Source organism: Chelmon rostratus, chromosome 13, assembly GCF_017976325.1.
Source record: "Chelmon rostratus isolate fCheRos1 chromosome 13, fCheRos1.pri, whole genome shotgun sequence".
In the NCBI taxonomy this organism is placed as follows: Eukaryota; Metazoa; Chordata; class Actinopteri; order Chaetodontiformes; family Chaetodontidae; genus Chelmon; species Chelmon rostratus.
Genome location: NC_055670.1, coordinates 16,462,975 through 16,476,110, shown reverse-complemented (window position 1 = coordinate 16,476,110; position 13,136 = coordinate 16,462,975). Strand labels below are relative to the sequence as shown.

General features: G+C 40.6%; 1 protein-coding gene across 1 annotated transcript in view; it reads left to right on the top strand.

Moving 5' to 3' along the window:
- The window catches only part of map2 (microtubule-associated protein 2), a 94,905-nt gene that overhangs the window by 48,066 nt on the left and 33,703 nt on the right, over positions 1 to 13,136 (top strand). Inside the window, exons 4-5 of the mRNA XM_041950536.1 lie at positions 2,999 to 3,262; positions 12,673 to 12,762. Of these exons, the coding sequence (XP_041806470.1) occupies positions 3,052 to 3,262; positions 12,673 to 12,762 (301 nt within the window). The 5' untranslated portion in view covers positions 2,999 to 3,051. The remainder of the gene's footprint in view (positions 1 to 2,998; positions 3,263 to 12,672; positions 12,763 to 13,136) is intronic.

Below are 13,136 nucleotides of genomic sequence, written 5' to 3'. Positions count from 1 at the left end.
GAAGCAAGACCACACACATGACACACCAGTGACTTCCTGAGCCTGGCCACCAGTCAGGATGATCTTGTTGGGTCTGGAAATCAGCCACAGAGCTCAAAGTGACCTTCGCCATCAGACAGACAGCACTGAGACGTAGTATCAAGACAGCAGTCTCACCTCTGTATTTTATGACTCTTTTAATATTGAGAGTGCTCTTCTATGGATGCTCGAGGAGGGAAACAGTGGTGAAACAGGTAACAGAATGGATATTGACAGTTAGGGGCAATGCAAAATATACTGCTGTGGCTTTTCGACATGGAGTGGGGATTTAATAAGGAGACTGTGCAGTTTTGTGTGCTGTGGAGTCTCTGTAGAGGCTTCATTCATACTGATGCTCCCCTCAGAGCTGAGTCATGCAAAGCTCCATTGACTCCTGACTCTGATCCATTTAGACTGCAAGGGCTTACAGCCGTCACATATTCTACTCAGTTCTATTCTGTTCTTTCTGTCTTTTTAATGCTGCTCTGTGCTCTATCTACATGCTATTCTATTGCAGTGGTTCTCAAGCTTTTGTGTGATGTAACCCCACGGACCTGGCAGTTGAGCTGCATTGACGCCGCCCAACATGTTCCAAATGTGTTTTTCAATAGGTTTTAAACTTGTTATTTAACACTGTCAATTATATAAAAGTAGACATTGTTAGATTCTTTTTATCAAAACAAAGTCAGTCATGTAATTATGGATGTTTAGGCGTTGTCTGTTTTCAGTCAGACTGGCGACATGGTTGTGATGATTGTAATTGTTGGTTGGTCGTTGTGTTGGTCAGAACAGCTATTGGATGGATATTCACGGTACCCAGAGGATGAATCCCACTGACTTTGGTGATCATCTGACCTTTAATTTAGCAGCAACATAAAGTTTAGACTTTTGGTTTTCAGGTAAATATTGGGTGGGTTGCCATGAAATTTGAACTGGACATTAATGTTCCCCAAAGGATAAATTGTAATAACACCGCTAGTCCCCTGTCTCTTCCTTTAATGCCAACATAACGGCAAGTTTGTTCAATGCATTGGTTTATGACCAAATCCTTTGGACAGCCTCTGCCACACTTTGTGCACAGTGCTAATTAGCAAATATGCCAAAAGGCTAAATCAAGATGGTGGACGTGCTAAACATTCTTCTTGCTAAACACAGCATTATAGCATTGTCACTGTGATCATGTTAGCATGCTAATATTACCATTTAGCTTAAGTACAGCTACACAGAGCCAAGATTGTGGCTGTGAATACTTTGTCTTGCTACTTTTAGCTAAGTCTTATCACGTGTCAATCATATTCTGGACATAGCGTTTTTATCTCCCTGTATACGTGATCATAACAGTATACAAGTTTCTGATTGACTGCCTGCAGGTGTGTCTTGTTTACATGTCACAGTGTCCTGGTTTCTATTGGAGCACTACAAGTAGTATATCCAATTTTTTCCAAAACCAGAATAAGGTCTTATCCAGGTTTCTGAAATCAGGACATGAAATTTACACGTGCAACAGATAAAAAAAAACATGCATATTTTCTTTTCCTCTGCTTGGAAATCATTCTTTTTTATTGTATTCTATTCCATTCCGCTTTATTCCCTCAGTGTGCAGACAGTGAGCAGTAGTGTTGAATGTATTGTGAATGCAGTGACTAGTGCTCACTGTAGCAATACGTTGGTCCCAGGCTGCAGTTATTGACTTCTGTTTTCTCCAGCAGACTTCCCTTCACTCTCTGAGTCTCGGTGGACTGCAGAGCTAAATGACAAATTGCTCCCTCACACATCCCCTTATGTACAACTACACAGGCTGCTCAGGAAAGGCTTGAAGTACCACCGGCTGCAAACCGCCTGCGAAAAACCATTTGTTTTTGAAGCTTTTTCTGTCTTGTGTGTTTGCTTGCAGGCTCACAATTTTATTTTTTCCTCTCAACAAAGCAACATTAATTTGAGTGTATGAAGGCCAATACTGGTGCTGCTATTGTAAGACTGACACTGCCTCAAATAAACACTATGTGCTGATATCAATGTTAGTATCTCAGAAGAAAGGGAACAGTATGTACAGTACATATAATGGTCAACAGACAAAGTCATCCAGTTATCCACAGAGGAGGAGCGGATTCTAAGTCAAGGGTTTCACATACACGATCTTGTGCATTGATCTTATGCTAAATCAGACCAATTCATCTACTTCCCCCACCTTCTGTCCAATATTGTCCAAGGGATCATTGAATCTTACTGCCTGTCCCTGCCTCAGGCGATTATGTGTGTTGATCAATATTTTCCTCCTTTTGCTTCTGCTTGATCTCCTCCCTATGCAGTTCTGATCAATCATCTGCCCCCAGCATGGGATTCCATATGCACGCAAGCCCCACAGTGGTTGGAAGTTTCTGGTCAGCACTAAAATTACCTCTTGTACAGATCAAAATCCCCTTCCTCCCTGTTTTTTTGTTTTTGAAATATTTGCTGTTGGATGTAAATTCGACAATACTGCTGCTCGAAATTTGTCTAATGCTGGGCTGGGTCTTGTCAGTATGATCAGAGCCCTCCTTGCGTCCCCAAAACCCTGTGTGTCACACAAGTCCAAGGTCGGCCCTGTTCATTTTCAGCCAGCTGTGATTTCCACCCGGGCCACTGGCTGTATGAGTCATTACACACACGCACACAAATCAATAGGGTTTAATCCAGTGGCTGTCACCTGCCCGCTAACATCCAAGGACAGTATTTCACACAACCACCTCCACACACACTCACACAAGCACAGATACACTTTCAGAACTGTTGACAGTGAAGCTCAGTGGAGCTGCAGCAGGGATTATGACTGACAAAAAGAGATTTGTGAATGTGACTGATGCAGCGTGTCCTAGAGCCGCCTCTGGTCTGCACACTGTTCATTCTCCTTTATGAAACATTGCTAACATTGCATTTAATGACACTGAGATTTGACCGTGCTTCGCCTTCTCTCCTCCATCCCTTCATGTCTCCTTGCCAGAAGGACAGACCCCATTCCTTGCCCACTCTCCCCTGCTGCTAGCTAGCACCAGCATGGCAGACAGTCGACAGCCAGAAGACGGTGCCCCCCAGTGGGACTCATCAGGCGGGCAGGAGTCCACTGGAACCCATGGGGCCAATGGTTACTCTTCCTCAGCCTACAGGACCTGCCAGCCTGGGGCCGCCCACATGACCACGGCCTCCTACTCCGCCAGGGAGAACGGCTTCAACGGGGAGCTAACTGGGGCTCATGCTGTAACTGCAGGTAAGACATGTTTAAATATTCTGATTTTTTTTTGTTTTGCTTGACAAGCTCACCTGGAATGTACTTGCATTTATAAATTGCTTAAACAAGATAATATATTGGGTCAGTGGGTGCATTCCCTTTTAATCACTGAAGATCAACTTCAGGTAAAGGGTAAAGGAATCCTAGGGAAGCCCTTTTTGAAGCCCACTAATGAGTCATAATTTAGACTTAAAAAGTACTGATATGTTTTGCCTTTATTAAGGAGTTGACACTAGAGAGAAATACAGGGAACAACATACAACAAAGGCTTACAGCAGGGCTCAAACCAGGGACGCTGTGGTTTATGGTTGCTGCCTTAAAAAAAAATCATGCAACATTAATTTCCTTTACACTTTCATTTCATTCCTAGTATTTGCCCTGAAATATTATGTTATGAAGATTTGTTGTTTTTACAAATCAGCTGAAACATGTATATCATGTATACAGTTTAATCTGGGCCATGATTTACGAGAGTAAACCATGCTTTAAAGATTCATTGCTGGAGTTGCTCAGTGATACATTTTCACTGCGTCAGCAAAAAAAGTGCAAATGTGTTATGTCCCTAACCCACTTCCAGCAAGTGCAGACATGTAAATGTACAGTAAAACATGCAAATTGGGAGCCAGTGTATGGTCAGAATAGGGAAGAATTGGAAACATATCAATGATGTTTGCTGTCAGTTCTAAAAGATGGAAATATAGAAGTGAAAAAAAGTGAGGTGTGTGATTTAGGCTTGTGTGTGTCCCTGCAGTAGTGTGAATGCGTGTGCGAGCTTTGTCAACGACCGTTTTGTGCGTTGTCACGTGTATGTGTGTCCTGCCTCTTCTTGTGCGTGGGTTTACAGCACTTTGAGTCCTCACTAGAATCACATACTGTTATTAACGGTGCTATAATTAACACATAAAATCTGTCTCTCTACCCCTCAACCCCCTCGACCCGACCCCACCCTCACTCACGCCCTGGAGACAAGAACAATAATGTACCAATGCTGTAACCATGGGAACAGCTCCCCTACAATTTACTTTGCCTGGGCTTTTGTTCTTTTCGCCTGTAGCTTGCCACAGACGAGGCTGTTCAGCATAAGATGAGCCCAATTAACCTTCTATCTTCCCATTATTAGGACTTAACTGACACCAGTCTTAAAGGCTGATAACGCTATTTTTTAGTGAAGTTGTCTGTTGCAATTTGACCATGTTCATGGCCTAAATCGCATTTTTAATTATCTAGTATCTTTCAGTCTTGATCACATATTCGAACAATGCAGAAGATTGTGAGCTGCTTCCAAGAACATTTCACTTGTTTCCAGGTTTTGTTGGAGGTGTTTATATGTTGGAAAAAGCAGAAGGAGTCACATCACTGCATTGTAATCACATAATGCTACTTGATTAGACACACATCAAAGGAATTAGCATTAGTAACTATGGAACAAAAAACTGCTATTCAGAGAATAGTTGTTATATGAAAAATACAACTTTAATGTGTGAAATACAACTAAGAATACAATTAAAATACAGTTTTTGATGTAATGAATTTTTAACTTAGCTGTCTTGAGTGACCACTTCTTATCACATTTCCTCTCTCTACATGCATATACACATGTTCATCTTTCCGTTTGCAAAGACCATGCAATGTTTGTAACTGATGGCCCAACAGTCTTAGCCAGCACGCTGGGACAAACGGATATGTTTTTTACACAAAGAAAGAAATACCTTAATCACATAAAACATGTCCCAAATTTAAGAGAAGGCCCAAATACTTAAGAATTTGTCTTACATAGCATTTCACATGTCACCTAACTTGTGCGGTTTTTTAAGGGAGTCCGGAGACTTTCTCCACTGGTGAAAAAGAAGTAACCTAATTGGTTACATATGTGTTGCATGTTGAAAAAATCCTTGACCGGTGCTTTTGTTGCATTTACCTTTCTACTCATTAGTCCATTTTTTCTGTTGGCCTGCTGTGACCACAAATGTTTTTTTTGTTGTTGTTTTCAGCAAACATGATGTGTGGGTAGAAAAACACTTCTGTAAATGTCAGCAGTTGTTTCTTCTGAGTGTTTAGGCTCTGTTGTGACACAGAACAGTGACAAAACAAATTACAACTACCGGTACTCATCTGATGCCCTTTATCCTTAATAGTATTTAGATTTTCTGCATTTATTTATTCATTTTTGTCATGTTTTATATAACTAATGTTATTATCCTGCGGTGTGCACGTAGAACTGACCGGTCAGTTTTTGTTTCGGTCCAAGAACTACAGTTTGACATCCATTGCTCAATCCTTCAAATGCCAACATCAGTTCAAAATATAACTCACACTTATATATTGACAAAAGTATTTTTTTATTTCATACAAAATTCTGCTACTTTTCCAACAATATTATGACTTGGTGACAAAATTTTGATTCATCAAGCTATTGGCTTATGACATGCAAATAGACTTGGCAGTGAGTATTTCCAGACAGGTTCCCTCATGATTGAAATTAATCAGTTGGTACTCTCTACAATGTGTACCTGTGCACACAAACAAATTCTGGTGTCACCAATTTGAGGTTTTGAACAAATATTAATCTCACATTTTAACGTTTTCATGATATTAAACAAACTTTAAATTGTGTGTCTGCTAATTAGTTCAACTGTGCTTTAACTGTGGCTTACTTCTTTCCCTACAAAGTTGATCTAGTTGTCACTTATGTGGAAGGAAGAATCTTTATGATGTCCCATCATACAACGGATCTTATCTGCATACATATTTTTCATACTTCAATACAACGGACATGCCGATTAGTTTTTTTGTAAACTAGTCACGGGAAGTTGGCTGTATTGCTGCATCCATTTGTCTGCATGTGATTAAACTGGTTGTTATATATCACTTATCATCACACGTATCACTTATTTTTTCCCTTAGTCCAGCAGGACAAGACCAACTATCCCCCAACAAATGTTATCTAGACAATTTATTTTTTTTATCTAAGACACATATCAAGTAACTAACCTGCTGATTATACGGACCACCCTGTCTTAAAGATCGTGTACACTTCTTATGTCCAGAGCTCTTATCACATTGCTACACTCCTTGCTCTCTAATAAAAATGAGAGGCTACCTTGTAGCCAGTGGCCAACATAATTAGCCACTGCCAAGGCCTCATGTGTTCCTCTGGGTCATTATTAGCATGTACCAAGCACACAAAAGCTGTAAACAGCCTCCTTCCAGCTTCAAAGTAATGGTTTAAAACTGACATCAACAAGAAAACAGTACTTTTTTTCTCTGCAAGAGTTTTAGCCCAACATTTAACAATGTGCTTTCTTCTCCATCTCATGGTCTTCATCAGCAACTAAACAGAATTAAATATGGTATAAATCTTTTCAATGCAACTTTTGTCTCAAGAGCTTGTCCTCAGACTCTGAAAAAGGTTACCAGTCTGCATCACATGTGTCACTAAATCCTGAGATCAAGTCAGAAGATGTCTCTAAAATCAGATTACCACCAAATATATCTGTTACTACTAGAACGTAATTTAAAAACAGTAGCAAATAACAGTGCACTGCTGTATGAAATGGATAAAATGAATGAGATCCAAATGAAAGTTGCCTGACACATGAAGAGAAACCCTCTCCTCTCCCCCAGCTTTTCTAGACGGTAATCTCTAATAATGATAATGATCAGCGTTTCAGTACATGTTTTCTAATCATCTGCATGAAAATGACATCCTCTCAGCAGCTGTGTAACCAAAGCTGTGTTTGTCTGCCGAGCACCTTGTCAGCATACATTAGCTTTGCTCCAGAGCAGGGCAGGGCGGGGGTAAGTGGGGCAGAATGGGTGACAGAAGGGCTGATGCTGGCACTTGGTGAGCCTTCTCTCCCTGTGAAAAGCTCTTCAGACACAACAAGATCCTATTGAAGCACGAAATTGCCCTCTTGACTTTCCTTTGAGACGAAAGTTGAAAAAGCCAGTCAGCCGTGCTGGATGTGGTCAAGAGAAAGAGATGGAGAGAGGGAGACACAAAGAAACCGAGTGAGTTAATGGAAGTAGAAAGAATATAGATGGTTGTTGAACTTATTCTAGAGAGTTGTTGCATAAATCGCAGAAGCCCTCGTGTTATATTAGAGATATTGCATTGAGCTGACAGAAGTAACTTAACTGGGCCTAGTGTCAAAAATCCTGGACAAGATTTTCTGTCTCTCCATCCCATCAACCTAAATGAGTGTGTTTGGCTGCAGCAGGGAGGATATTTGACCAAATGAAGCTGTGGTGTGAAGCATGGACATAAACAAATAGGGACAAATCCCAAGTTTGAGGAGTCTGAATCTCTGAGATACACTGAATGAAGCTTTTTTGCAGAGCATTTTAGCACTTCAGCACAAAATGCAAATATGTTAAGAGGCCTTAAAGTAATATAATGCATGTTGCCCAAAACTATTATTATGTATGTTATGTCATGTTATGTGAGTACTCCAATGAAGTCGGACTTGAATATGGAGAACCACAACAACAGTATCTGTTGTAAGAGTGGTCACCTCTGATAGCCACAGACATCAATTATTTAATCAATTACAGCTTTTTAATTAGAGACACTGGGTGTCAGGTCTAGGCTCATCTTACACTAAGAGTCCACTGCACAGTAATGATATTCAAGAACAGGAATGATGCTACAATATGATAATTTCAAATAGCGTCCCTTGTGGAATGATGAAAATATCTTCTTTCTTTGTTTTTTCTCACAACAGATTTATAACAACAGAATGTCCTGGGCATAAAATCAGAGCATAGTTTGTTGTATATTCACTGATTCAAAATCAATAATAATATATTTTATTTTGCACTGAACTTGATATGACATATGATAACAATATGATTGTGTTAGGATAAAGAAAATACTAAATGTTTTTCAATAAATGTTGTTTTCGCTTCAGTAGTTGAAGGAAAGTAATTCTACAGTACAGGGCTATCAGAAAACAGCCTTGATGAAAAAAGGTAATTCCTGCACATTTACTGCATTCCACAAAAGCTTAATGAAGACAACGTTTCAATGCTACTTTCATCGTCAGGTCAGGATGTTTGAAAAATGGAAACCACACCCATATTTATATGTCATGCACCAGCAGGCTGACAAACTGATGGCAGGTGTGGTTAACCATCCAAACTGCCCAGGATGATAAACGTCCAAAAGAAATCATATTCATCATCGCATATATCTGAATATGCATCACCTGCATTCACAAACATATTAAGTCAGAGGAAAAAGATTCAGGTAGAGAAATTTGCTGTTAACACCATTCTATGAAAAGTTGGCTAGATTAAATCACAAAAAGGAAAAAGACACACCTGCTGTACACAAATAATATATATTTTCTTTCATTGCTACTTCAGTAGGGAAAAAAATCTTAAATCTAAAATATATAGGTTTAACTGTTCAGCCACGTCGCAGCCATCATCTCCTCTGTGCTGAAGGCTACAGACAGAGAGGCGGAAATGACGACGGCATGCTGCTGGCATCTGAATTACACTGGGACCCAAATCAGTGGCCCACCAGTCTGTTGCTATGGCAACCCCTTGCTTTACACATTTTGGGTGCCGGCTGGTAACATTCTAAACGGCACTCCTGCTCTCTCCATGCCCTCTTAGTCCTGCTGTGTGTGTGTGTGTGTGTGTGTGTGTGTGTGAATGTGTGTGTGTGTGTGTGTGTGTGTGTGTGTGTGTGTGTGTGTGTGTGTGTGTGTGTGTGTGTGTGTGTGTGTGTGTGTGTGTGTGTCTGTTCGGCTGTGCATTGCGTTGACTCTGGGCTTCCAGTCGCACTCTCTGCTCGGAGAGGAAGCATCCTCAGCTTCGGCTTGCCTGTTACACAGGTAATACACTTTTACTTAATTGGAACAGTGTGTCTGTGTGTATGTGTGTGGTTACATTTGATTATGGATGTAGATCCTCAAATTTGATGCAACATTTTCTGTACCTCAGTGCAGTTGTTTTGTGCATATGGTTAATTCTCATGTCAAAGCCAAAGAAAGGCAGGCTCCTATGTCTTGACAATCTACCAGTCTATCAGAGAAATGCTGAGACAACCAGACCAGGCTAGCTGTCATCACTGTCAGCTCGCTGTGTGGATGTGACAAGGTCATTTTTTTCAGTGCTGTTGCTTTGTGAATGTGCATTTCTGTGGATTTGGTTGAAGGGCTAAAAGTCCACGATGTCTGACTGAACCCATTGACCTCGATGATGCATTTAAATGTCCCTTTAAGTGTGAGTCTGGAGGAGACTGCATTTTGCTTTTATCCTCCCAAACCATATGCACGAAGCCCCTTTTGAATAACAGCAGGGCAGTTTGGAGTTGCTTTCTTTTTTATTTGCTCCAAATACAGAGTTTTCAAATCACTGCTTTCATCAGTTTTGAAGATACAGTGCATTCAGAAAATATTTAGAACCCTTCACTTTTTCACATTTTATGTTGCAGCCTTATGCTGAAAACATGTATATTGTTTTTTTTTTTCATCATCAGTCTACCCTCTAATGACAAAGCAAATTTTTCAAAATGTTTTCAAATGTATTTAACGTGTTGTATTGGCAGACCTAACTTTGGGAGGAACTTGACTCGAACATTAAAAAGTGGGTGTGTCATAACAAACATGGAGAATTAGCGTGATTTAAAGTTGACTGCTTGCCTCTATTCAGTTGTGAGGACTGCTCGCCTACTTCTCTTTTATCAACTCTGTTACTGGAGCAGGTACATAGTTACTGCTGTCCCGACGGTGTACACCAGCAGGATAGCAATATCCGTCAGGGAGAGAGATGGAGGCCATTGTATGCTCCATGTATTTGTTGAAGCAGTCCACTGTGAAATGCCTTGTGCACTGTCTGGAGCTGTCACAGATACAGCTTTCCTGAAAGTGAATAAGTTCTACCCAGCAGGCCTGTATCCACAGTATTTTGGGGAAATGTTTGAAATGTCGAACACATGAAAACACACCAACGTACCATGCTGTTACTAGCTAGCTAACTAATGAATCTTTGCTCAGTGCTGCTAACACTGGAAAATTGATAAGTGGGTGGATGTCATGATATTATTGGTTGAAATTGGTTGGTTCAAGCACCATAAGCGTGTGTTATATTTCGCTATACAGGAAGAAAACATGATTGATTTTTTATATAAGAACAGATTCTGCTACCCAGCACTCGCTAAATCTTTACTCATTCATTAACCCCACCTGCAACTGGTCAGCGAAGTCATGATTTGTTTCAGTTGCATTATTTTTTTGAGACTTGTTATGTTAGTATATTGATTTCTGTGCCATGTGTTAGTTTAAGAAAAGCCATTCCCTGGGTTTGGGACTCTGAACTACAAAAGAACAGTGAGAATGATCCCAAAGCCATGTGTTCTACCCATGGATGGCAGATGAGTACTAACATTTTGTAAAGTCTTCAGGTACTTGTTTTGAATATATTGTCTCACTAACCAAAGGGAAGTATTCACACACATCTGCAGGGTTATATGACCCCAGGTTTAAGCTTTAGGGGCTGCTTGTAGCTGTTTGATGTCACAACCATTGAATGCGTTTGGCATTGGCACCTCAGCGGCTCTATTTTCCAGTATTAGAAGAAAGGGTTTTGCCTGTAAGCAGTGAATAGGTGGTACACGTTCATTGCGCTTTGCTATTGAAAATGGGAAATGGCTGCTTTGAGTCGGTGAGTGGGTTGTGTTAAGTGTTCCCGGAAGAAGTGTGTATGTGTGTAATTGCATGTGTGTATGCCTGCCAGCTTGTTTGTGTTGATGTGTGGGCGATGTTGGATAGAAAAAGGTCCTGAAACAGCAGCAGTAAAAGCACCACACTGCCACCCAATCCCACATAACCACTGTTACTATGCAAATTAAGGCTGGTTTGATTAGAACTCTGCAGTCTCCCCCTGCATGCCAGACAATATTTAAGCCAATTCATACAATGCAAACAAGCAGACAGCTTTAAATAATAGTCTGATAGAGACTGAGAGACTGATAGTTTCGTAAGTTGCCCCTGTTTAGTTGCAAATTTGGGGCAAAAGTGAGGAAAAAGCCCTATTTCTGCATGAAATTACATTCATAGATCATAATTCATCATTGTCACAGATTTACATTAAATTTCACCTCCTGTTTGTTCTTGGTAGTTGTCAGTCAGGTTGAACCTTGTCCTATAGGACTGTCCTCATTTATCCCCCTGTTGCCCACCAGCATACAGACAACCAGACAATGTTGGCAGCTGCTCTCGAAATGTTAACACAAGTGTCATGAGGAGTGTAAATCTCATACTGCCTCGATTTCCTTGCAAAAGACTGAATTTGATATTGAATCTTAGGAATGTTAACTATATGCAAGCTGAAACGGCATGTCAGCGTCACCTCCAAAAGGGGGTAGATCCTCCACCTTGAATAGATAAATGAGCGAGAAGGGGAATTAGGGTAGTAGACATCTGCAGTCTGGCTGTTCACAGTCCACTGCAGTCATTCAAACAGCTGAAAATATTCATTTATTTCAAACTGGCATGGTTTGATTCAGGGGAACCTTTGTTGCATGTCTCTCCACTGTCACTATCAAATAAAGGAAAACATGCCAAGCAACATCTTGAAACAGTATGCTGATCATTTTGTCCAGTATACCTCAAAGGAAAAAAAGGATATTGAATGGTGTTAGTATGAAATAAAGTGTATACAGTTTGTTTGGTAGTCACTAAATAAAAAAAGACAATACAGTTCTTACAGCAAAAACATTAGTGAACATCTGTAGTGATTTATTTTTGAAATGCTGACTGCGTAACATGTGCGTCTGTTCCAGGGTCAGTATCATTTTCTAAATCCTCAGAAGCATGTGTGAGAGTGTGTGTCCTTGCAAACGAAAAGAAAAAGAAATGAGCTGTCTTTTATCTCATACTGTACACTCTCGTCTGGTCCAGGTTTAATTCTTAGTCTGCACTTGTTTAGGGATGCTGGGTTTCCATGGTGACAGTCGCAGCCTTCTCCAGCAGTCCTAGCATCCCCATAGTTATGGAAACAATTTCAGCTCCCTCACACTGGCTTTCATCTCAGGTTTTCATGAAATGAATCAAAAATACAGTAATACGAAATGGATGGAAGATTTTATCCATATATCCCATGAACTTTGACTGGCTACATGCTGTCCCTCAGCAACACCCTGCTTCACATTCTCAGACAGCTGCTCAGTACAACCACAGAGCCCTGATGTGCTGACGAGGCTGGGGATTTGCTGCACCTTTGTTTCCCAGCCAGTCTTAAGATTTAAACCAAATTAATTCCTTAGTTTTTTTTTTTTTTTACTTAAGCTGCTACTTTTTTTTTTACAATAATCTTAAAGTTTATTAACTGTGTGTGTGTGTGTGTGTGTGTGTGTGTGTGTGTGTGTGTGTGTTTAGAGCAAGTGTCAGCGCGGATTGTGCAGGAAGTGACGGCAGAGGCAGTGGCGGTACTGAAGGGAGAACAGGAGACTCAGAGGCTGCCATCAGGTAAGACACACACACACACACACACACACACACACACACACACACACACACACACACACTGGAAATAAATCCAGTGGTCGTGAGGGACTTGAGCCTGTCTAGCTAGGCTTAGGCCCTGGATAGGTGTCCAATGAAACTGCATGGGACAACATATTGCCGTGTGCAGCAGTGATATTGCAGAGCATCTTCAACTTGAGAAGACCATCATGTTGCAAATAGTGCACAAAAATATCTTTCTGGGAGAAGATTATGTCATGTGTGAGCTTGCTCATAGGCTTTGCTCTATTTGCTCAACTCACCAATAGAAGACTTTGGCTGTTTTGGCAGTAAATGAGGACAGATTAAGTAGAAGACTTACTAAAAGATTTTTTGAC